This window comes from Megalops cyprinoides, chromosome 19 (genome assembly GCF_013368585.1).
Source record: "Megalops cyprinoides isolate fMegCyp1 chromosome 19, fMegCyp1.pri, whole genome shotgun sequence".
Lineage (NCBI taxonomy): Eukaryota > Metazoa > Chordata > Actinopteri > Elopiformes > Megalopidae > Megalops > Megalops cyprinoides.
Genome location: NC_050601.1, coordinates 1,696,440 through 1,721,439, shown reverse-complemented (window position 1 = coordinate 1,721,439; position 25,000 = coordinate 1,696,440). Strand labels below are relative to the sequence as shown.

The window sequence follows — 25,000 nt, the reverse complement described above, 5'->3', positions numbered from 1 at the left end:
CACTCAAAACAGGACACCCGAGACTGTGGGTGGGGGGACAGGCCGTGGGCGTGACACTGACACACTCACCTGGTTGATGGAGTTGGCAGCGCAGGAAGCCAGGCCGGTCCCCAGGGACGCCAGCATGAAGACGCTGGGGTCAAAGGGCACTGGGGCCATCGCGTATCCGGCCGCCGTTGTCGTGACAACCAAAGCTGGAGCGCAGAGAGAAGAAATCACATGAAAATAGCCATAACCACATAAAACAATCTACTCTGAATTTAAGCTGACTGCCCCCTCCTGACGGGGTCACTCCTCTCAGCCACGAAGCCCGTCTGAACTGGCCCCTCCGTGACGGAATGAACTCCCCACAGAGGTCAGGACAGCAGAACCACCGGCCATCTTCTTACAGACTGAAGACCCACCTCTTCAGACTGCATCTCAGATCCACTTCAATCCCCACCCCCTAACACCTGCTACTCATACTGCTGCTGCTGTACCTGCTGGGGCACTGCTGTTTGCCTCAGTAAATATGCAGCTGTATACACGAGTAACATGCTCCCCCCCCAGCAGCCTCTGGGCGGGGGCGCAGGTTTGGGGACGGGGTTAGGAAGGGGGGAGGGGTGTGCCTTGCCTCACCTGTGAGTTTGATTTTGGAGAGCTGGGAGTAGACCTCCGGCAGGTCCTCCGGGCTCAGCCTCATCTCTTTCCACTGCCTCTCGAGACGCTCCTCCCGGGAGGAGTCTGGCCCCGCCCCCGGCGCGGGGGGAGCCTCGGTCCTCCCGCCCGCTTTGGGGAGGAGCGGGAGGGGTGGCTGGTCCTCCACCGCCTCCCGCTGCACCGGCCTGGCTCTCTGATGCAGCTCAGCACCGCTCTTCATCACATACTGAGGAAGACGAGGGATGCAAGAGTCAGCTCGAGAGAGAGTGGATTAAACTAACCACTCTCATCAGGTAACTGCCTTTCGCACAGGTGCAGTAGGTAAAAAAAAAAAAGAAAGGGTTGCTGATCTGATTCACCGCTAGGGCCCTGCTGTTGTATCCTTGGCCAAGGTACTTAACACAACTGCACCAGCAAGTATAGAGCTGTATAAATGGACAAAAATTGTAACCTACTGTATGTAAGACGCTCTGGATAAAAGGGTCTGCTAAATGACAATAATGTAACGTGATGTAATGTAACTGCCTGTCGCCCTGAGAGAGAAGGAGGATGTAACCAAACACTCACATCACATCCCACCTTGAAGAGAGAGAAGGGGGGGCATCTTGAACACCTTCCTCTCATCACTGCCTGTAACACACTGTAAGACAGGAGGAACTGAATACACTTACCTGCCGTTGCAGGTAGCTGCAGCGCTGCCAGGTGACCCATTCCCCGGAACAACCTCGGCAGAGCTGCACCAGGCCGCGACTACTCCGCTGGCTCGCGGTCCGCTTCCCAAACCTCTGGAAAACGCTGGCACCAACCGCACCTGGCGAAGACACACACACACACACGCACAAACACACAGACATATACACACACACACAAACACACACGCACGCACAGACACACACGTACACATACAGAATACAACAGAGTGAGGGGTGGAGGGGGTCCTGAACATATCATACCAAACAAAATAATAATAATCATACAGATTATTTTGGAACGTGCACTGTTAACACAAGCCACATCCATACATTTATCATCCTCAAATATAAGTCATAACGCAGAACTATGCCTGCAGCAAGTTAACATCAGAAATTGAAATGCCAAGGCAGCTTTGGCTGCTGTAAACATACCCAACGCGAACATTTACACTGTTCGTGTCTCTGCGCTATCCGCTAGATACGCTGAGCAGAACGCTAGTTAATTTACACAAGGGTGCGATCACCTTGCTTTAAAATAAATAAATAAATAAAACAGTGAGAGTTAGGATCTAACTACACAATCAGCTATCTGACAGAGATCAGACTAATGCAAGGAAACGCCGTCCCCAACACAGTCCTTTACCGCAGGATCTGCCGCCGATGTCGGCTTTCATAACCCACAAGCTAACAGTGACATAACAGCCATACAACCAATAAACGCAGTCTAGCGGTCAAGTCATACCAGTTAGACAACCTTTGCTTATCATTCCTGTGTTTTCATTTAACTCAATCACTGCTATTCACAAAAAGAGTGTCTAACTACATTTTAATGTTGTTTTCAGGTTATATTAGCCCTTGTAAATCTCCAGATACCCAGTCTAGCTAAACTCCAGTTCTCCATCAGCCGGCTACCTCGGCATGAATCTAATGAACGAACCGGCCAGCGATAAACTTGTATTTCATTCGACAAACTCAACTTCACTGTGAATAGTTTTACCTGTCAGCTTGCTACATGGCGTTTTAAACATATTCCTAAAGCCCCAAAGCCCGGCTCCGGCTCCGCCGCCTTTAGCCGCTATCAGTGCGCCGCCATGGTGACCTCGCCGAAAATGACGCGCTTCCGGGAGTGCTGGTTACAAAACCCGTGCGCTCAGTTATGTCACCGTGACGCTGCAGTTGCCGTTCCCCTCGTACGGCACGTCTGCGCCGTTCATCATACGGACACAATTCTTATGCATATGGAAAGATTCTGTATGCTGTATGAAGATTTCAGGTTCAGGTTATGGCCAGCACGCTTCGCACAGATGTATGCACGTTATCCTTTGCCAGTTTGCTCTCTCAGCATGGTGCATCAAACAAGCACAGCCGCATAATATGCTAACTGGAACTTGTAACAAATTATTATTATTATTGTAGCCATTTGTTTGTTTGTCAGACGCTCTTATTCGGGATGATACATTCGTACAGCTAGATATTTACTGAAGCAACTCAGCTGAAGTACGTAGCCCAACATCAACATCACACCAGGGAATCAAACCATCACCCTTCTGGTTACATTCTCTGCTCCTGACCGCTAGGCGACACTGCTGCACGTAAGCAGGGGTGTGACCAACAGGAGCCGCCATCATATCTCTCCCTGCAGAGACACCCCTGCATTCCTCTGCCTACAACTGCTGTCTACAATAATCTAACAGGCGCTGGGTGCAACCAGCAAGAAGCAGAGCCTCGTCCAGTCAACCCCGTCGATGGATGAGAGAGACTGTTACATGGCTGGATATTTGCAGACATAGCTCAGTTTAAGTACCTGCTTAGTGCTCCAGAATCGCAGCTGGGAGTAAAACCTGCAGCTCACGTTCCGTAACTGCTGTGCTTCTCAGTTCAGTGACCACTGCTGCACGCTGTCGCCCAGTACACCCACCGTGACGGTGATCCATTCAAACAGTATTTATCACATACATATACACACCTGCTACGTAGCCTACAACCTTCAGTATTAGTACAATTACATCACTTCCTGTAGTAACATCCTCTAATTGTTGCTACTCCAGCATGCTGCTGCCAGCAAGTGTGGGCAAGCCGGTCAGTCCTGTGAAACTCTGACCATTAGTCAAAGTCAGACTCACGGCAGGGGAGACTAACAGCTTTGTTGGGTCATATTTGTCTGTTAAGCTCATCAGCATGGCATTCAGCTGGGCTCAGAGTAGCAGATTTGAGTAGCAGTTCAATAAAAACCGTAGCAACTTCACTGAAGACTGAAATTCACCAAAAAATATTGCAGGAATTTTACTCAAAGTCAAGGAAGAATTGCCATAACAGTCATAATAGATGGAATACCCTATTTCCCCCTTCTCTCACGGAGAGAAGGGGAAATATTACTGATGGCAAAAGAGCCCGTAATAGTTGTGTTTTTCGTGTTGCAGGCAAAACCCCTCCCTGTCTAACCACAGATTCTGACTGCGGGTCCAGGAGTGACAGATTAAAATGAAAGTCAGGAATCCGTCCGTCTTCCATGCAGAGTTCAGCAGCAGGTTTTCCTTTTTGCCCGGCTCTGCAGCTCTGATTTATTGCCTGGTTAGCGTGACGCACTCTGTCTCCATTTCTTGCTTTATTTAACCGTGCCGGTGGACGCGGTCACCCGGGAGACGGCAGCAGCGGGCCGGAGCAGCGTTTCGGGTGCTGACGTCAGAGGCAGCGACAGTGCCGTGAAGCGGTCACACCCCCCGTCCCACAGCCACCCCTCCCTCGGTCCAGCACCAGATCCAGGGCCTGGGAACCTCCATCTGGTCTGGCTGAACTCTCCACGTCCTCGTTTTAACCGCACTGCACGTTGAGCCTGTTAACTCTGTGAAAGCTGAAAACGTGGCCAAACCGTGCCGTAGGGCGTGCCATAGGGTGTGTATGAATCTGTGCATCAATAACTTTGTGTGTTTGTGTGGTTATGTGAATGTCTTTGTTTGTGTGTGTGTGTGTGTGTGTGTGTGTGTGTGTGTGTGTGTGCGCGCGTGTGCGCATGTGTGTGTGAAGGGAGAAGGACGGGGTATTGATTGTAATTACCATATGTTCTTTGTAATAATAGAGCATAATCCAATGTGTGTGACATCTTCTGGTTTGCCACACTGTAGACATGCTTCAGTGTGGATTATAGACTAGAGCTTTTTAGGAACGCCTGATTCCCCTGGAGTTACACCCCTAGCCCCATTTACACGCCATTATTCTACACACTGGGTCTCGTTTACACACTATGATTCTTCCCTCTGTGCTCAAAATCTTTCCTCTTTGGATCGTTTCACGACCACAGTCCTACCAAGTATTATTATAGCATAAAACACAACAACAGCGTAATGCTGCAGCTTCACTGATTAGGAAAATGGCTGCCTGGATCACTCAGATACAAATTCCAATACTCTGATATTCTCAACTGTGTATTACAGTGCATGCTGGAGTGAATCGCGTTTTTGATTTGCCTTGGATTTAGTTGATTTGGCAGTGGCTCTGTGTGATTGGCAGAGGGATCAGGAGGAGTGTTGGAGCTCACAGCATTAACGTGTCTCTGCTGTAATTACCACTCATGTCTGCTTTGAAGGCAGAAATGTTGCAGGTTTACAGACCCTATTCCATTTTATTGCCAGGGGGCTTCTGCATGTCTGTTTTCACTGCTGTCTGACATTTCACCTGTCACCATTGTATTTGCAGTGAACAACCATGACATGTACTTTTAAAGTACAATTTCAAACAGATGTTCCAAATAAATCACTTAATGGTTCATATCCCTTCTGAGCTCAGGAATGTGCATGTTGAGACATTCAACAAGATTTTGTACATTAAAAATGTCAGTCATTTCTTTTGATTTCCAGTACAGAGGTCATGCTGGTGACCTCTGTACAGTTTCCATGTCTGTCCATTTCTCTTTCTTTCTTTCTTTCTTTCATTCTTTCTTTTTCTTTCTCGGTGGCCCTTACAGGCAGGTGGTGACTGTGTGCTGTCACTTCACACTGTCTGGACTCTGGGCAGAAATACACATTTCATCTGGAAGTAAAGACACCACGAAGTGAGGAAAATCAGCCCTCAGGGCCAGTGATGGAAGAAGTAAAGCATTGCTGCCCTCTAGAGGACTGAGGAGGACATACAATAGTCAAGGCAAAGCGGTCATTCAGTCTCCGGGGGATAAATTTTAGTTCATGCTCACTTTAATTTGACTGTCTCTGTAGCTGACATTTTCACATAGCTGTGAAATTAGTGATACCTTGCTTTAAAATGCCTATTTTCATGGCCATGTCAGACGGGATGTCAGAGACACTGAATGACCGTGGTTTCTGTGTGTCCTGGAGACATCCATCCTGAAAAAAAATGCAATTTGGAGTCTGTTCTTTTGAAATATTCAGAATTCTCCAAATGAATCCAGTGAGCAACTGCATTCAAGTGAACTGAGGCCATGGAGAGATTGCTGGCTCTCTGCTGTCAGGATGAGTGCAGTAACCAGCACTTCAGGCTGCCTGAGGACTGTGAAGAGCAAGACCCATCTCTTTCACAGATATTTACACAAAGGTTCCCAATAAATAAGCAAACATGGGCAGACTGCGCTTATGACTTGATTATGCGGTTTAAATATGCTCCCTAGCTGATGAAGTATGAGTACACTTTTTAACAGCTGTTAATTAATAAACAGTAACAACAACAAGATCAACATTAATGTGCAGATACACTGACATCCACACGGCGGCGCTGTTTGGAGTAGGAAATCCCAGGGAAAGTCCTTGTGCCATTGCGTTTGCAGGTGTAATGACGTAACTGCAATTAGCATTACAGCATTAGCAAAGCGTTCTATAATACTGTTGCATCTTTTAAACGTCATTCAGGCCTCTGCACAACAGCACAGGAAAGATGAACATTTTTTTGACTTCTTCTTTGACAATCTTGTGTGCTTTCGAGGTGTTTCCTGGGTCAACGGAAGTGCCCGAGTTTGTTTTTCCCTTTGTTGGCGTCCTTGACGCTCTTATTTTTAATATTATTGACATTACTGTTTAAACAAGCCTCACCTGATTCAGATGATTCCTTTGTACTTAACGGCATCTAATAGGATAATGTTACCTTTGTGCAGTTTACGTGAAATCATGTTAATTGTGATAAACAAAAATTGTTGAACATTTAAAACCGATCTTGTAGTCTGATCTGTTTAACCAGAGGTGTTTAATGTGAGGTGAATAGCGGTAGCCCATCGTATTATAGGCCTATATGCAACATTGAACACAATGAAATAAACGTTAGGCTACTCATCTTCCGAGGGGTGATCAGTGTTTAAACTTAAATTGTAGAATTGTTTATCAAAACGGATAGTTCCGCCCACGCAAACTGTTTGATGAACTTGGCGTTCCAGTCGAGTGTTACTGAAAATCGCCTAATCAATACCAAACTGTCATTCACGTAGATACAAGGAAACGGTGAAGGTGCAATCAGCTTGCTGCGCCTGAAACAGACCCCATTCTACACATCGAAGTTACTTCACTGACTGCAGTTAGCATTCAATTTGAGTAGTGAACATGGGTTTGCTCTTAGCTAGCGAGCTAGTTAGTGGTAGCCTACATGTTTTCCTCCGCCGGCCACAACTATCTGTGAATTTGTGGAATCAGCGCTTGTAAATTAAGTTAAAAGGCTTCGTGGAGCGATCGCCCATTACTGTCAAGATCGCTTTGGATTCACAGGGGTGTGTGGACCCATAAATCACCTTGTGTGGCCTGCGGATGGTGCAGGCAGTGGGTGCGCAACCATGGTTCTCCACCTCTGCAGTTTCCCAACCAGAGATTTAAAAGCCAGTCGTTTGAGTCTGCAAACGTCTCTTTGTTAGCTATCTACTTAACTTATTGTTTCAGTGTTTTATAAGACTACCATACAGCCTATGTATAGAAGAGGGTACATGTATTGCTTACAAAAACCAGCAAATGCACTCTGTCTCTGGATTGCAAACCAGGGAGATCATGTCAGCGAGAGGCCACAAAGCGGGAGCTCCCTTCGGAGCCTGGGCGCAGGAGGCAAACCGTTGGGAACAGAAAACGCTGGAGCAACGTGGCCAGGAAATGGACTCGCATTTCAAAAACTGCATCTTAAAATGTCAGCGCGCAAATCACTTTGTGTAGGCTAATACCGAAAAGTAACTTATCTGGCTGCCATGGATGAAGTTAGGGGTTTGTCCTGTTTGCCCAGCAACGGTAGGCGTTAAGTTAACCAGCTACTTTTGCGCCTAATGTTGACATATCCGGTCTTGTTCACAATAGAATAGATATAGCTGGAAACGACATTTTAACTTTGTACAGTTTTTCTTCACTTCAACTAGCCGGGCAGCGATACAGTTTAATTCATGATATGGCTGACTACTTTCTTGGGCGTGTTCATTTATAAACATTATTTAGACATTCTATTTGATCAATAAAGCTGTGAATTCTGGTGATTTCGAAGAATGGTTATCCAGCACCTTAGAGGTAAACTGTATGCTTCCCCAATTTCTCACTTACGACACACCACTGCCTCTAGCCGACTGCTTCCATGGTGTTTCTAAAATCGGAAAGATATTAACTCTTTTTTCTGTTATTAGGAAGAGTCATCGTGAAAAATAATAAGGTAATCGGATTATAACCCATTTACAATTAATGCAAGTCTTGCCATCTAAGTCGCAATTTAAGTTTTAATTTGTTTTGTTTATGTTTTGTAAATAACGTTACGCCCCTTGCACAGCAAACAAAGTGAATTCAGCCCTACGGTGCAGAGAACTACCTTTCCCAGACTGCACTGGAAAGCAGCGTCTGCTGCTCGTGAAAACTGTCATTCTGCCCATAGAGGTCCTGCATCTCTCTGCAGGGGAGTGGGAGAATGGGACAGGAAAATGCTCTGAAATGATGTTTTTCTTTGTATAAGCGAGGTGTTTCCGACTGCAATGAAGGAGATGGATTGCGACAGCCCGGATTTACTCGCTAACCGCTGCGGAGTGCTGGGCGTTCGTCACTGAGAAATGCGGAGTCTTTTTCGCTGTCGGCGTTAACGCAGAAAAATACAAGATGAAGAAGCAATTCAATCGGATGCGACAGCTCGCCAACCAGACCGTTGGCAGGTAAGAAAATGGATTACATCTCGGGGATCGCATTAAAACTTTGTTTACTGCAAAGTGGATACGTTTGTTGGGAATTAAGTGGGAGTTTGAATGGGGTAACCTGCGTATGTGAGTCAGTATGCAATTTGGTCCTATTCCAAGCGATTGGGAAAAGCGGTTGACTAAGCAAAAATGCGGTTTTATTTCACTATAGCTATGTGTAACTGGTCCATCGCATCCCAGAAACATAAATGTTAATCTCACGGACGGCAGTCCAAAATGTCCAATGAAAAGTCGATGTTTTAAATTGGTCTAATTGGCGTAATGGATGTTGGAATACTGCAGCGAAATCGGGAAGGCGCAGCAGCCCCTGAAAGGTGCGAATGGGAATTGAAAAAAGTGAACCTTGTCGTTAAAATGGGAGTGGATGCGTTTGATCGGAAAACAGAAACACTTAAGAATTCGTTGTGTGTACATGCAATCTCGCCTCCTTTGGCGGCCCGTGTTTAAGGTGGAACATTGTGTTAAAAATGCCTAATTAAAGCGACACGCTCCGCTGATGCGGACGGATGGAGTGCTGTCGACGTGAGAGGAAAATGCAGGAGACGCAGTGTTTTCATAACGCGACAGCTTCAGCGGCGCTCGGGAGCGAACGCAGCCGTTCGAAGGTGCGACAGCCCGTGCGCCCGGGAAGGTCGTCTCACTGTCGCATTTTGCAGTTTTCCGAGATCACGATTGCTGTGATTGAATCGCACAAGGCGAGGAACGTTGCTGCTTCCATATGTCTGCGCAGTAAATGGACAAGTTGGAGTATGGATGTATCGGGATTATATAATTCACTTGTTCATAGAAAATTGTCACTACACAAACCCCAAGTGATGACCACCGTTTACTCGTTGTTTAACACAATTGGTTGCTACTTGACTGCCTTTATTTTACGAAACAAACATCCATTTTTAATTTTCTGGTTGTTAAAAGATCACATTAATTAATGCTATTCGGGGCTGTCATTGAGCATCGCCAGTTCCCTGGGTAGCAGAACACCGGCACACTAACGGCACAGACTGCATGGTGAAATATGGTTCTGACCTTTTGGCCCATTAGGCATGCGTTTGTCACCCCGCCCCTCTCTCGCAACGCCCCCGTCCGATCTCCTCTCTGCAGCTCCCGAAGCGCGGGGGTATGGCGCGGAGACAGAAGGATGCTCTCCCGTCCACGCTGTCCCCCGCGGGGAGAGCTGACACGCCACCGCTTCGTCACCTACCGCGTCCGCGCACGGAAGGGGATAAATGTGTTTTAGCAAAAGCGAGTCGGCGGAGAAAGTTTATGTTGATTAGATCGAAGATAGGCGTGATTTGTATGTTTTTTAGGCTGTGAGAATGCCAGTAAGCGCCCAGAAAGGTTAACAGACTGTTCGATAACGACAGTAAAACCCGTTGCACGTACGCTGTATGATAAGGGTGTAATTTGTTGCTGTTTTGCTTTCTTTGGACACCTATAGATCGGAAGCACTGTGTAACGCACATGCTGCTGTGTGTTGTGTTTCCACACCGTGGATTTTCGCTGCAGAGAGCGCGTGCTGAAAGCCGCGATCGATTTCGGAACTACCTGACGCACACTGCCGGCTTTTGAAGTGTGTTTGCCTCGATGAACGCTTTGAAAAGCGTCCTTTCCAACTTCACATAAGTATTTTGCAGGGTATTCAGCGCTGTTCAGTTTTTATTTAATTTGATAATTATTAACTTGTAGAAATCTGCAGATAAAATCGCTGCCCATTGCTGAACACTCGAGTTGTACTGCTGAAGCGCTCCTGTATTTTAAAATGTGCAGTTGCTTTCAGTAGCGCTCCCTGGGAGGTGATGCAGCACCGGGGTACGAGTGCAGACAAAATAAGACAAAACGCATGTCCTTGTCGCGCGGGCAGTCCGATCAGACCTAATCAATGTAAACTATGTTCTGTCGCAGCGGGAGGAGTCGCTTTCAGCGAGCCCTTTACAACCTTCAGCGTCTGTTTGCTGCTTTCGGGTGCCAATGAGAGGAGATCGTGTGTGTGTGTGTGTGTGTGCTGCATGTAGCTTTGTGTATCTGTGGTAAGTGTGTGCGCATGTGTGTACGTGTCCATGTTTGTGCGTGAATGGGAATGGCTGGTTTTGTGTATTTATGGAAAGATTAGAGAGCACATCTTTTTTCATAAGGGTGTACGTCCAGACCCTGAATTGGGCTGTTGCTGTTGCTCTCTTGAGTGTTGTGGTTAGCCTGAATTTATTCAGGAAATGTTTTCTCTTTAGAGAATATGTAAATTATATGTAATGTAATAACATTTCTCTCATTCACGAAGACACAACGTTTCTCTGTGTTCTTGTAATTACATTGTTATTACACCCGGATCCCTGTCATAACTGTGCCTCCTTCAGAGCACATTCCACTCTCAAATATGGCTCTAAGTCTATAAATCCATGAGTAATCCCTGCTAAGAGGCCAGCATCGGTGGCCCAGGTTTACAGAGTGTCTTACAGCATCACACTATACAATAACACAATAATTACGCCACCTTCATTCCTACTCCTGCACCTCTCCCTAAACCTCTCCATATCGCTAACTAAACATGTTGTTATATGTGTTTTATTACACGTTATTGCCACAGCCCATGTGTATTTTAATAGCTATTACATATGATGTACTCTGTAAATGTAAAACAGGCCTGCTCAATCTTACTTGTTTTTCACTGAGGCACCGGAATTGTGCTTTCTATGCTGTTTCACCTAATATGTACTACATATTCAAGTAGTGATATATTAGAGGTTTTATTTAACACCCTTAATGTGTCTCAGAACGCTTTGCGGCAGGGTGGGGGAGAGGAGGGGGGTATCTCAGCCCCCTCTGGTGCACAGCTCCTACCTGGCTGATGCACCGCAGCGATCTCTCACCACACCCCGCTGAGGTGGAGAGGCAGGGCTTTCTGAAAAACTGAAGGCAATCGTAACCTTCGACAGCCAGCATCACATTCTGCTGCCGTTCCAGCCCAGCCCTGGAGCAGTGGGGAATCGCTGCATTCCTTTCATTCACACCCCTCTCCGTTCTCTCTCTCTCTCTCCTTCTCTGTCTCTGTCTCTCTCTCTCTCTCTCTGATGTTTTTGATGTTTTTAATGTGTCTATATGTTTTGTGCTGTACCACAAATTGCCTCTTGGAAGACATTAAAGTTTTCTATCTGTCTATCTATCTCTCTGTCTCTGTCTCTGTCCCTCTCTTTTTTGGGCTGCTGCATGGTAGTTTATTTTTGGTGTTTGGTTTGGTTTATGTTTCTTTCTATAATCTGTCGTTTTTCTCTTACTTGCAGATATGTAAATATGTAATTAGGACCCTTTTTAAAGCTCTTTGTTTAAACAAGTTAATTAAATGAAGGGCTAAAAAGTCTCCCTCCCTCTCTCTCTCTCTCTCTCTCGCTTTCTCCCCCTGCCTCTCTCTTTCTCTCTCTCTCTATCTCTCTCCCTCTATCTCTCTCTCTCTCTCTCTCTCTCTCTCTCTCTCTCTCTCTCTCTCTCTCTCTCTCTCTCTCTCTCTCTCGCTTTCTCCCCCTGCCTCTCTCTTTCTCTCTCTCTATCTCTCTCCCTCTATCTCTCTCTCTCTCTCTCTTTCTCTCTCTCTCTCTCTCCCTCTCTCTCTCTCTCTCTCTCTCTCTCTCTCTCTCTCTCCCTCTATCTCTCTCCCTCTCCCTCTATCTCTCTCTCTCTCTCTCTCTCTCGCTCTTTCTCTCTGTTGTGCGGGTAGCTGGCACTGTGGGCTTGTTTGTTGGGGCAGTTCATCAGGCGAATCTCTCTGCCATCTTGTGCATTAAGGTTCATGTCCACCAGTATGTACTCATTAGGGTGACCCATGCTGCCCCACCCCCTCCCTCCCCCTCACTCAGACAGAGCACCTCTTCATTAGGCTCTGTTACCTCTCCCTGGTGAAATAGGAGCCTCACAGACATCACACGTATTATGCCAGCCATATTCCTACTTACATTAGCAGTGTTAGTAGACGGCTTTCAGGATGAAATCAACATGTGACATCAGAAGCGCCGCGGTTGGGACGGGATCCTTACCTGGCCAAAGGAAGACGCAGAGTGGATCTGGCAAACGTTGCCAGTTTGACCTTTGATCTTGCGGGTTTGACCTTTTATGAATCGGTGAGCAAAGTGTGGGGAAAAACAGTGTGCGTCAAGAGTATAAACCAAGCAATCCCGATGACCCCTGACCTCTGCACACACCGGCCAGCCAGCGTGCAGAGAGACACCCCTCCTCCCACCCTGCGGTGGGACAGGTGATCAGTGCCACCGTGTCAGCTACACGCTGCTTCCTGTTGGTGACCTCAGCCAGGTGAAAGAACAGAATCCGCCTTAGTTTGTGCAGATTCATATCCTGACCAGAGCAGTTCCACAGAATGATTATATCATCACACACGTGCACAATTAAATCCCGACAGCCATGAATTAATACAGCAGCTATCTCCCCTTGTATGGAGTGTGTCTTTCCACAGCATACCTGATCACTGCGGGACACTGAGCTAACCCTAACCACTAACTAATCACTAACTCTAACCCTAACCCTAACCACTAACTAATCACTAACCCCAACCCTAACCCTAACCACTAACTAATCACTAACCCCAACCCTAACCCTAACCACTAACTAATCCCTAACCCCAACCCTAACCCTAACCACTAACTAATCACTAACCCCAACCCTAACCCGCACTGCCTCTGTGCTGGGGAAGGGCTGTGTGTACAGTGAAAACAGCCCGTGCTGGCGGACGTTTTCACAGTCAGCTCATCTGGAACAACACAGCGAGTACCCAGATCTTGCAGCGGCGTTCTCAACAGTACCCGTTACACACAGGCGATGTGGTTTACAGTGCACACATCATAAACATTACAGATGCAATGTCAACTCTGATGGTATGGTGTAGCATCCTGTGAAGTCTTTTACAATCATTTTTGCGGAGAAACATTAGCTGTTAACTAAAATTAGCCATTAACTAAGGAATTATAATCTCAAAGTACTCTCTTATTAAAGGATGCCGTTACCCGGTGCTCAGAAATGTACACCAGTTTCAATACATACACTGCATTACAAAGCTTTCATCATTTCAGATTGCTCATTTCAAATATTTAAAGACATACTCAGTTTCAAAATAAGCACAGTTTTATGCTTTACTGATTTCCTTTAAATGTGGCTGAGTTTGAGCAGAGATGGCATTATGCCTGAAACCCTTTTACACGATGCTGGGATACGCTGTTGGGGAAAGTGAGGGAAAATGTTTCAGAATCTACCAGGCACATCCAAATGTTAACCCACCACACACACAGCAACTACGATAATTGTTAGGATGGTGTAATAATGATAGATTCCGGATGCACCACTCACTAATTATGAGAAAATGACAGCCTCACAGAACCTGCTGGAGAGGAGTGGGAGAGAGTCTGTCTCTGTCTGTCTATCTGTCTGTCTCTCTCTCTCTCTCTCCCTCTCTCTCTCTCTCTCTCTCTCTCTCTCTCTCTCTCTTTCCCTTTCTCTCCCTCCCTCTCTCTATCCCTCCCTCCGCCCCCCCTCTCTCTCTCTTTCTCTGTCTGTCTTTCTCTCTCCCTCTCTCTCTCTCTCTCATTGACATCTCACTGACAGGGGGTCCATATGTTGTGAAGAGGGTCAGCAGGAGTAGGAAGGTTGCTCTTGCCTGAAACAGAGGAAGCCCTTGTTTGAGGATTTGGCTGATGTCGTAGTTTCAGACTGTCTCATATTGTCCCAGGTTCCTCTGGGGCTATGACAAGGAGTTCTCTGTCTGCTGGCCTGGTGTGGATGGCAGTTTGAAGCAGTCAATTCACTGCACTGGAACTTTCACTCCTGGCTTCAGTATATGTTAGCTTTACCTCAATCTCTGAAGTAATTATTGCCTAAACTTAGTTGCTGGTTGTAAACACAACATTCATCGCTTCAGTAAGTGGCCAAATCAAATAAAGAAATTATGCTACTCTGCAAGTAAGCTGCTTATGTTTTAACACACTGGCTTTCAGCTGGTTTGTCACGTATTGTGTTTCTGGCTTGCTGCGCCTGTGATATGAGCAACAGGTGATTTAAATAAATCAGTAAAAATAATAATGAGAATAATGGGCTTTGCACTGCTGCTCTCCGAGTGTGCCTGCATGGAGGCTCCTGTCCGTGTAATCCCTTCTCCCAGGACAAACCGCCACAGGATGTTCTTCGGTGCCGTATTCCCAGAGGGAATCGTGTGCAGCAGCCTCCTGCTAAAGTCTCCCACCAAATTATCTCTGTGCAGCGGATCTAATTGGAACAATTTAGCCTTAGTTGGAATATTCAAATTTATTAATTGAAATGGATTTGGGATTGACGTCTTTAATGGAGTGTACCTGAGAGCGCAGCCTCATTCCTCCATACTTTTCACTTGGGGGGTAAAAAGTGCATTGCAAAGGATTATGGGTGATGTTGAATAATTAATCCTATATCGGAGACCGTTTCTAAACCGACTCACAGGAGCTTTAAAGAGACAGAGGACTTCTTTAGATGGCTGGATTAGAAATATACGCTCTTACCCAGCCATGTTCGCATGGACCTCCTAATGATTTCTTCTGAACGCCCAGTCCTGCTGTCCTTGCTCCCCTGCCCTGTTTAAAGGTCACCCTCACACCACGTGTGCCTTCCCTCTCTGCCAAAGCTGCAGATTCATAGAGGTGCAGTGCTTAAGGAACTGCCCTTGTAATTAGGTGGTTGCCAGTTCAATTCTCAGATTGGCCAGTTCACACTTGAGCAAGTTGATGACCTGATTTTGGTCGCTGAATATCCAGTTGTATAAATGGATAATTACGTAAAACTCTTTTACATGTAAGCACGCTGTGGAAAGAGCCATCTGCCAAGCAAATACTTAATAGTAATAAGCAAATTGTTAAAAATAAAAATCCAATCCATGTTTCCCATGAGACTGAGATGAATTATTTGTTGGATTCAGTTGGGTGTTTTTCTCAGATATCTGCCCACTGTTTGTATATCTGTGGCCCGTCCATCTGGCTCCAAGACAAATGGCTGTTTCTTAACGGGCCAGAAATCAGCAGTGCTGTGTGGCGCGTGGAATTTTAGGGATTAGATCAAGGCTGCGAGCTGAAAGAAAGTGAAGTAACTGGCGTCTCTTTGTGGTGAGAGGAGCGGTTTGGTAACAGAGATCCGCAGAAGTGACCCTCTGCTCGGGGCAACTCCCACCAGCACGCCCACTTCCTGTCGTTCGGGAACGACGGGCCTCTTCCAACAGGAAGTGCTGCGCTGTCGCGTGCATGTGCGCTCGGTAACCCTGTGCGGTGGAACGGCTCTGTTGCCTGGCAACGCCGAGCGGTAAATGATGTTCCCTCCGGCTGAGTATGCGAGCTCTGCTGGGTTAGGGATCCGTACGTGGGCGTCTTTCAGCAAGCAGCTCGTTTGCACCTGCGGTCGCAGGTAATACGACAGGTGATGCGAGAGCAGTGCTGAAGTCGTGACGTCCCTCTGCGGACTCCAGTCCTGACGCTGAGATCAGAGATTGCAGTGAAAAGCGAGTGGACCCATTCTTCCAGGCCTGGCCCAGCCTCTGCCCCTCAGCATGTACACCCGGTGGCTCCACTCTGTGAGGTCCAGCAGGTCCCGCTGCCTCTGCCTGCTTTTAACAGTATAATTTACCTCAGTATCTGGACAGGAAGTGACTCCTCTTGGTGCTCCAGGTATGAATCGGCTGCCGGGTAAAAGGTGACTCTAAAACTGAACTGCCCGTGCTGGACCTCAGCACAGCTGAGCACAGGACCGTTTGACCAACCCAACATGCTGATAAAAGATCATCAGTAATGAGAGAGTCAAGCTTTAGGTGACCCATAATGGGTGGAGCTATCATAGTCATGACCACGTTTACCCAATTAAAAGACTGCTCTCCACAGCAACGTGCTGTGACTGGTTTAGTGATGTTGTTCTACAGAGGGTTCTCAGGCTTCCTGTTGTGAAGGTTGGTGAGAAAGGACTAAACGGGATTTTGGAAACTGTTTTATCGTACATTATTATACATTATTACTTTTTATTAACAGGAATTCAGATGCTGACCTAGGTGATTACTGACTTCATGGTAGAATTATTCAAAGAATAATTTAATGTAATAGCACTCATCCCTGCTATCCAGTACTGTTTCCTCTAAGTCTTCATTATGGGAATGATTCTGAGGGCCCTGTGTGTGTGTGTGTATGAGAGAGAGAGGGAGAGGGAGAGAGAGATACTTGCAGCTATTCTGGCATGCTTAACAGTGCTCTGACCTAGTTCGCTGGCCTGCTAAGTGGCTTTCTCTGTTTGGGTAACTTGATGCACGCTCCCACCTGCCCACTCTCACTGCCCCACCCCAACCCCCGCCGTCTCACCCCCCTTCCCCCACCTGTCTTTGGTGTCCCATTCAGGAATACCACTGGGGACTCTTGGGGGGGGGCTCATGCAATTTGGCAGAATTTTTGTTGTTTTTATACGCGTTCAGCAGAATGAAAAATGCTGTATAGTGGGGGCGGGGTACAACATGAGCCAGGCCAGGGCTCCTCTCAGCTCCCCTGCCAAACACACAGGCCTCCATCCCCTCTGTGTAGTGAGACTGCTGCGCTGTTCTCTCCAGAGACCCATCATTCCGTTACATTGCTGTTATTCAGCAGACACTCTCATCCAGAGCAACTTACACAGGTTACAGTTTCATCCGTTTACACAGCTGGATTTGTGGGTTAAGTGCCTTGCCCAAGGGTACAGCAGCGGTGCCCCAGGGGGGGAATCGAACCAGCAACCTTTCGGTTCGAGTCCTGCTCCATACCCCAATGCTACACTGCTGGCCGCTCAGTTTGTGGTGTCGTGGTGAGAGAATATAATGACAGCACGCTCACCATTTCCTTCTGTAGACTGGAGAAAATCTAGCGCTGGCTGAGTCAAGCCTGGTCTTGAACACTCTAAGGGTTTCTGCTTCCACTCTGAGCAATGTGTGAATTTTTCACACCAGTTTGTCATTAGGTTTAACTAATTTCCTCTGTTGCTGCTGACAAGCAAGATGTAGCTTATTTAGTCCTCTTTGTTAATCCCTTTTAAACACGTATAACCTTTAAATTGCACAAATCTGCTTTTGCAGACAGAAGTCGGTCTTCATAGGTTGTTTGATCTCTGGAGCTAGTCTTGTTGCCCCTCCCTGTACTTTTTTGACAGGCTCTATGTCCTACTTATGGGATAATGTCTGAAAAGGCCGTGGCACAGCATTAACACTGAACGTCCTCTTTATTGATACTCAGTACTTTTTTGTACACATTTTGTACACTTTTTTGCACACAACATCCTTTTTGCTTTTTTAATACTGCTTCTGCACAATGTCTAGATGTAGGTGGACGTGGGCCAGCTGTTGTAGCCTACACCTCTGAATGCTGAAGGCTCTAATTGGGAAGCCTTGGTAAAGGTTAGAGTGCAGGACTGCAGTGCTGCTGTTGAGCGCTTCAGAGAGGCCCTCCGCCTCCACCGCTGCAACAGTTACCGAGAAACATCTGCTAAACACTTGGATCAGACCACAGCCCCCTGGCTCTGTGTGTGTGTGTGTGTGTGTGTGAGTGTGTGTGTGTGTGCCCCTGTCTCTCACAGGACTCAGAGCGATAAGCATCCCTGTGAGGAGCTCAGTGCAGACTCCGCAGCGCCTGCCTCAGGCGGGCAGCTGAGAGCCAGGCTAATTTCCTGATGCGTGTGTGAATGGCAACCGGCGCAAGTGTGAGCCCAGGGGATTTCAGCAGCACCTTCCAATGCCTGTTCTCATCGGTAATCATCACCAGTTTGTGCAGATGTGTGTGTGTGTGTGCAGATGTGTGTGTGTGTGTGCAGATGTGTGTGTGTGTGTGTGTGTGTTTGTGTGTGTGTGTGTGTGCGCGCATGTGTGAGTGTGTCTGGTGTCTGGTAACGGAGCATCTCTTCCCTTGCAGCTTGAGAAGGTGGGCGGGGTCTCTGCAGAGATGGGGGGGGGTCTCTTCTGAGGCAGGTGGGAGGGGTCTCTGTGCAGACAGGTGTGCGGGTCTCTGTGCAGACAGGTGTGCGGGTCTCTGTGCAGACAGGTGTGCGGGTCTCTGTGCAGACAGGTGGGCAGCAGTGTGTTCTGTTCCTGGTTCCTGCAGGACGCGCGGTGCTCTCTCGGGGCTCGCTGTGGTAAACAGCTGCATGGCAGTCCGAGGGCCCAGAGAGGAAATTCCACAGTCTGGGGATACGAGGAGAGGAGAGGAGGGGAGAGGAGAGGAGAGGAGAGGAGAGGAGAGGAGAGGAGAGGAGGGGAGAGGAGGGGAGAGGAGAGGAGAGGAGAGGAGAGGAGAGGAGAGGAGAGAGGAGGGGAGAGGAGAGGAGAGAGGAGAGGAGAGGAGAGGAGGGGAGAGGAGAGGAGAGGAGAGGAGAGGAGAGGAGGGGAGAGGAGAGGAGAGGAGAGGAGAGGAGAGGAGGGGAGAGGAGAGGAGAGGAGAGGAGAGGAGAGGAGAGAGGAGGGGAGAGGAGAGGAGAGAGGAGAGGAGAGGAGAGGAGGGGAGAGGAGAGGAGAGGAGAGAGGAGGGGAGAGGAGAGGAGAGAGGAGAGGAGAGGAGGGGAGAGGAGAGAGGAGAAGAGAGGAGGGGAGAGGAGAGGAGAGGAGAGGAGAGGAGAGGAGAGAGGAGGGGAGAGGAGAGGAGAGGAGAGGGGAGAGGAGAGGAGGGGAGAGGAGAGGAGAGGAGAGGAGAGGAGGGGAGAGGAGAGGAGAGGAGAGGAGGGTTTTTCTCCCTCTCGTCACAGCGCTGCACAGACAGGCAGATATTAGCTGGCAGCAGCTGTCTGATTCCCGGGGCTGGAGAGCTGTTCGACCCTGCACTCTCGCTCAGCTCAGTCAGCTTCAGGGACAGATGTACAAATGAGGGCTAAAGCAAGACAAGCATTCTTACACAGAAAACATAAAAACAAGACAAAAAATGTTTAGCTCTCAATTAAATCAGTACTGAAAGAGAGCAGACCCCCCCCCCTCTCTTTTTTTGGTTCTAAATCTTTCTCTGTCCCCTGTTCCTGCTTCTCCGTTCTCCTGCAGCTTGGAGTCAAGCTGGTCTTTACACACACACACACACACACTCATACACACTTACACAATACACACACACACACACACAACACAGGCATGGCAGTGACATCATCATCATTGTATGTCACATTAATGCACATTGGACAAATAGGCCAGATGAGCAGATTTGCTTTAATTCACTGATTTACACGGTGATTCCAGAGCCTGAACATGACAAGGAATCAGGTCACTTCACATTACAAAGAGTTTCATAAAGACCAGCTGGAAAGACGCACTCCAAGCAGGGTGGAGAAGCAGGAACAGGGAGAGAGAAAAAGAGAGAGAGAGAGAGAGAGAGAGAGAGAGAGAGAGAGAGAGAGAGAGAGAGAGAGAGAGAGAGAGAGAGAGAGAGAGAGACAGAGAGAGAGAGGAGAGAGAGAGAGGGCGAGAGAGAGAGGAGAGAGAGGGCGAGAGAGAGAGAGGAGGAGAGAAAGAGAGAGGGAGAGAGAGAGAGAGAGGGGGAGAGAGAGAGAGAGAGAGAGAGGGCGAGAGAGAGAGAGGGGGAGAGAAAGAGAGAGAGAGGGAGGGAGTGAGAGAGAGAGAGAGAGAACTAGCAGGGGAACAGATGGCTGTATTTGTATATGTATTTGTATTGAATGCACTGTGCAAAATGCCAATACCCTAGCAGCAGAGCTATAGTAGGAGAGGGTACAGTAGGCTAACTGTCATCAAGTCAGATTTCGTTTAATGGCGCTAAGCATGTCTCTCTGCGTGTGCGCTACATGGAAGTGCTCTATTATATTCAATTGTTTCCGTGAAAGCCTCGGTCTGGCTCGGAGGACAACACCAGGAAGTGCCAACTTAGACGGAGACAGGAAGTTGGTATGTGGGGGAGGCGGCTGAGGAAGAGGGTGGTTTAGGAGAGTGTGTGTGCGTGTTTGAGGTGGTGGTGGTGGTGGGGGGGAGGGGGGGGTCAGATCTGACAGAACAGCCCCCCCAGATGCCCATGTCAACTAGCAGCTCACTCTGATGGGAATACACCTATTGTCCTGTGTCCTGATTGGCCGACAGGCCTTGGAATTCTGGGTAGGAGTGGAGCAGAGGGTTTCTTTGCTCCTGCCTTTGCGGGGGGTTTTCTACCTGTGTGCGAAATCGGCTGTCCCACAGGGGCACGCTGTGTCCTCTTTGGAGATAAACACCCCCAATCACTGCACAGTAAATCAAGAGCGGGACAAGGCCGCGCCCGTTTTAGCCTGGCGTATTGTCGGGGAACAATGCGCCCTGGGTGCTGCCAAGGCCGGCGTGCGTCCTGCCCGACCCGAGGCCTTGAGAGGCGGGGTGGGGGTGACCTCGCCCGCAGGCGCCCCCAGCCTGCCTTTCCTGGAAACCGAGCGAGCCGTGAGCCGGCCGCGCCAGCCGCTGTCTCCTTTGTTTAGGTTTGTTATGGAACTGCAGCACTGACAACAAACAGCAAAACCTGCACCACACCGAGAGCAACGGGCTTCCAACTGCCGTTTACCTGCGTACAGGTAAAACGTGGCCTTTGTTTAGGTTTACTTCATGCGATTTTACATATCTACACATTTACTGTTGTGAGGTTTAAGTTCAACATTTAAATGCTCTCAGCACTTTTTCTATATTACACATGAAGAGGCATATTACTATAGATTTCATATTAGTATTTGGCTGTGGTAATGTCAGGTATCAGTCCTGCCACCCTGCTCTGTGTCTCTATGAGGCCCAGTGGCAGGGCCTCTGTAACAGCATAAGAAAGGTCATTTGAAGGGCATTTGTGTTGTATTTATTACATTGTTAGATTTGCCTATTGCCACCCTTATCCACTACTTGCACAGAACCCCCAGGTGCAGTTTACGGAAGCCTAATGGAGTCGAGCCGATGACCTTGCGGTTACGAGCCCGGGTCCTTGGCCACCATGTTTACACTCTCGCCTCGTCTCGTCTTGTGAGGGCTGTGCTTCAGGGCGCTGAAGAGCACAAACCAGTTCCTCCAAATGTTCCCCCCTGCCGCAAATCACAGTGAGTGTGTGTGTGTGTGTGTGTGTGTGTGTGTGTGTGTGTGTGTGTGCTTGTATGTGCACGTGCGTGTGTGTGTGTTTGTGCGTGTGCATGTGTGTGTGTGCGCATGTGTGTGTGAGCGTGCGTGTGTGAGCGTGCGTGCGTGAGCGTGCGTGTGTGTGTGAGCGTGCATGTGTGAGCGTGCGTGTGTGAGTGTGCGTGCGTGCGTGAGCGTGCGTGTGTGAGCGTGCGTGTGTGAGCATGTGTGTGTGTGTGAGTGTGCATGTGTGAGCATGCGTGTGTGTGCGTGTGTGTGCTTGTGTGTGTGCGTGTGGGACATGAGGCCACCATAGAACTCTGCAGATCCGGTATTCTTTTTCTGTTTTTTTTGCTTGTTTCAGTTGACCGTTGCTATGTGGACCTGCTCCCTGTGTCCCCTGCTCCGTCAGAGCCCAGGGCCATCCCTCATCCCTGCCGAATACAGCTCCTCTGTACAGCAGCGAGCAATGAGTGAGGAGGGGGCTCTTTTTGGCAGATCTGTGACTCTGGGCCGCCATGGTCTGTTCTCAGCTTTGTGTGGGTGGGTGCGCAGCGGATCGGATAGCACAGCAACAGCCAAGCAAGACCCAGGAACAACAGCTCACTGCCAGGAGAGAGACTGTCTGTGCCAGAGCGCAGGGCTGTGAATCAGGGCTCTGGCCCGGTGCTCTCAGGACGGGGAAAATGTGCGGAAGGAGCTTTTCACACTCTGGAGATGAAACGCTGTGATGCTGTGAATTTGGTGCATCTGTTGCAGCTTAGTTTTGGTTAGTGTAGCTTCATGAGCTACCAAAGTGAGGCTGGTGAGTTTATTTACCTTTGTTAGGTTGTCGGGGTGGTTTGAGCTGGGATAGTGTGTGATGGGGTCCATGCCAGGAGGGGCCTGTGTTGGGGGAGTGTGCTGGCTCTGTGTTACAGGGGCAGGGATTGGCTCTGTGCTGGAGGGCAGGGATTGGCTCATTACCGGAGGGCATGGATTGGCTCTGGGTGGGACTAAGGGGCGGGGGTTTGTAGAGAGGCTGCATTGACTGGTCATTTGTTTCTTTGCTCCTTAGGGCGCATCAGAGTAGTGGAGTCTTGCTCAAAACATCTGCTGCAGGCAGCCTGCGATTCATTCATTAATTAATGCATTCATTTATTTAATTATTGAAACGTGAAGTACATCCAGGGCCCGAGGGTTGTGGGAGGCACACACACACACTCACTCACACACAGCCAAAGCACAGATGGGGAGACCCCTGGCCTCAGACACACTCACACACACATACATATGTGTGTGCACATGCGTAAAGGCACATGCACGCAAGAGCACACACATAAGCACACATATACACAACAGGCATGTGCTCACACACTCTCTCACACACACACACACACACACACACAAATACGACGACAGGGCTTGGTTTTTGGATCAGTCTGTAATTTTCGCAATAAAATATGGATCAGTCAATAATGTTATCTGATCCACACACTGTAAACATCAGGGAATCTGCAAAGCGCCTGTGTAAATATTCATCCAATAGCGTGCTGCGCGCCCAGTGTCACATGACTTTGAATGCATACATCTCTCTCTTGCACCACGCCCTGTTCCCACTGTTCCTAGTGGCTGGCAGATTAAGTGCTGTATGATATGTGTAGTGCTTACTGTTCAACCTGCCCTTCTAGATAGCAGGCTGCCATGGCAACCAGCTCCCCACCTCCCCACCCCCCAACCTGAAGTAAGAAGAGAATGAGGCATGATGGGATTTTGTGCTTCACCTGGAACAGCTCTCAAGGGGCTGGGGGTCTTTGAGAATGCCGGTACCAAGCTGGGCTGTTCTGTGCACCATCGCGCCATGACTACAGCATCAATGGAGAGAGAGAGAGAGAAAGGGACAGGGAGATAGAGAAAGAGAGAGGGGAATATTTTAATTGGGTGTTATTAACAATGATATATTTGTACATATCACCTTTATTGGCAGACAGAGCTGTGCACTTGCTGTGAAAAGAGAGAAAGAGAGGGGGAGAAAGAGAGAAAGAGACTTTTTGACTTAATAAGACCTTTAGCTTCAACGAAGAGCTTGGAAAACATACTATTTACCTATTTTTCAGAAAGAACCACAAAAGATAAAAAAGAAACACAAACCAAACCAAACCCAAAAGCAAACCGCAATGAAACCAACATAAACCAAGACACCCTTTCAGTGTCAATTCTGAAAATTCTTAGAAATAGAGTTTAATTCTTAGAATCAATTCAATTCAATTCTTACTTTGGTTAAATCAATTTCATGTGCCTGGCACTGTACTTGCTGTGAAAGATTATCATTTTTGTTAATAAGATAATAAGACATACTCCAGCTTTAAGCATCTGTATCATGGAATTCATCACTGCAGTGCAGTCACTGGTCCCTTTTGTGCGTGTGTGTGTGTGAGTGTGTGTTTGTGCGTTTGTGTGTGAGAGTGTGTGTGTGTGTGTGTGTGTGCGTTTGTGTGTGTTCGTGTTTTTAGGTCTGCTTTTCTGATCTTGAGAATGACCTCAGTGTTTCTTCTTTTTTGTACTCCGCACTCTAAATTTAAAACGTGGTTTGGAAAAACCCTCCCCCGATTTTGACGAGGGTGAAGGAGGTGGAAAGAGACTGCAAGAAAGAGAAGTGAAATAGATAGCAGGATTGTGAAAAGCAGTCGGAGGGAGAAAGTAAGAGGGTGGGAGAGAAGAATAGAGAGTGAGTGAGTGAGTGAGTGAGTGAGTGAGTGAGTGAGTGAGTGAGTGAGTGAGTGAGAGAGTGAGAGAGTGAGTGAGTGAGAGAGTGAGTGAGTGAGTGAGAGAGTGAGAGAGTGAGAGAGTGAGTGAGAGGCAGAGAGAGAGAGAGAGAGAGATTTGAGAAGGGGGGAGGGCTGAAGGTGTATGGGTCACAGGCCCCCTTTTTCCATCCGAAGCTGGGGTTCGGGAAACGAGATCACAGAAAGCACCCGCTCCCTCACGCGCTCGCTCACTCTTCCCCTCACTCTCTGCAGCAGAATGTGATTTGAGCGTGGGAGTGTCCCCTCAGCCAAATCACCGCCAATCCCTGTAGCCTGTCTGTTTCTCTGCTGCCTACTACAGCAACCAGAACACCAATATCTGTAGCCTGTCTGTCTTTGCTTCCTACTACAAGAACAATGATACTAATGATGATAAGATCAAAAGGATCAACAGGGCTCTTCTTCCTCTTATTTTTTCTCTACTTCTACTTCTTCCACGTCTTCTTTGTATGAAGAAACAATCACACATAATCAGCAGGGAAACATGAGTGTTCATGTTTTTTCTGTTATTCTTCACTGCTTGCTGCTTGTTTCTCCTGGACAGCACAGCCATGGGGGAGTCCAAGCCCCAACTGCATATACATACACAGACACACAAACACACGCACGCACACACACACACACACACACAGACACAGACACACACACACACACACTTATGCAGTCTCAGTGTGTGGTGTACAGA

The 25,000-nt window shown here is 48.0% G+C and overlaps 2 protein-coding genes across 4 annotated transcripts in view; one reads left to right on the top strand and one right to left on the bottom strand.

The window, feature by feature from the left end:
- LOC118794054 (protoheme IX farnesyltransferase, mitochondrial-like) overlaps positions 1 to 2,424 on the bottom strand; it is a 9,124-nt gene extending 6,700 nt beyond the window's left edge. Inside the window, exons 1-4 of the mRNA XM_036552196.1 lie at positions 2,329 to 2,424; positions 1,311 to 1,450; positions 619 to 865; positions 70 to 194 (exon numbers count right to left, since the gene is read on the bottom strand). Coding sequence (XP_036408089.1) covers positions 70 to 194; positions 619 to 865; positions 1,311 to 1,450; positions 2,329 to 2,359 — 543 coding nt within the window. The 5' untranslated portion in view covers positions 2,360 to 2,424. The remainder of the gene's footprint in view (positions 1 to 69; positions 195 to 618; positions 866 to 1,310; positions 1,451 to 2,328) is intronic.
- Positions 2,425 to 8,155: 5,731 nt separating this feature from the next.
- LOC118794053 (rho GTPase-activating protein 44-like) overlaps positions 8,156 to 25,000 on the top strand; it is a 43,100-nt gene continuing 26,255 nt past the window's right edge. For all 3 annotated transcript variants that reach the window (XM_036552192.1, XM_036552194.1, XM_036552193.1), the window contains exon 1: positions 8,156 to 8,430. In XM_036552192.1, coding sequence (XP_036408085.1) covers positions 8,378 to 8,430 — 53 coding nt within the window. In that variant the 5' untranslated portion in view covers positions 8,156 to 8,377. The remainder of the gene's footprint in view (positions 8,431 to 25,000) is intronic.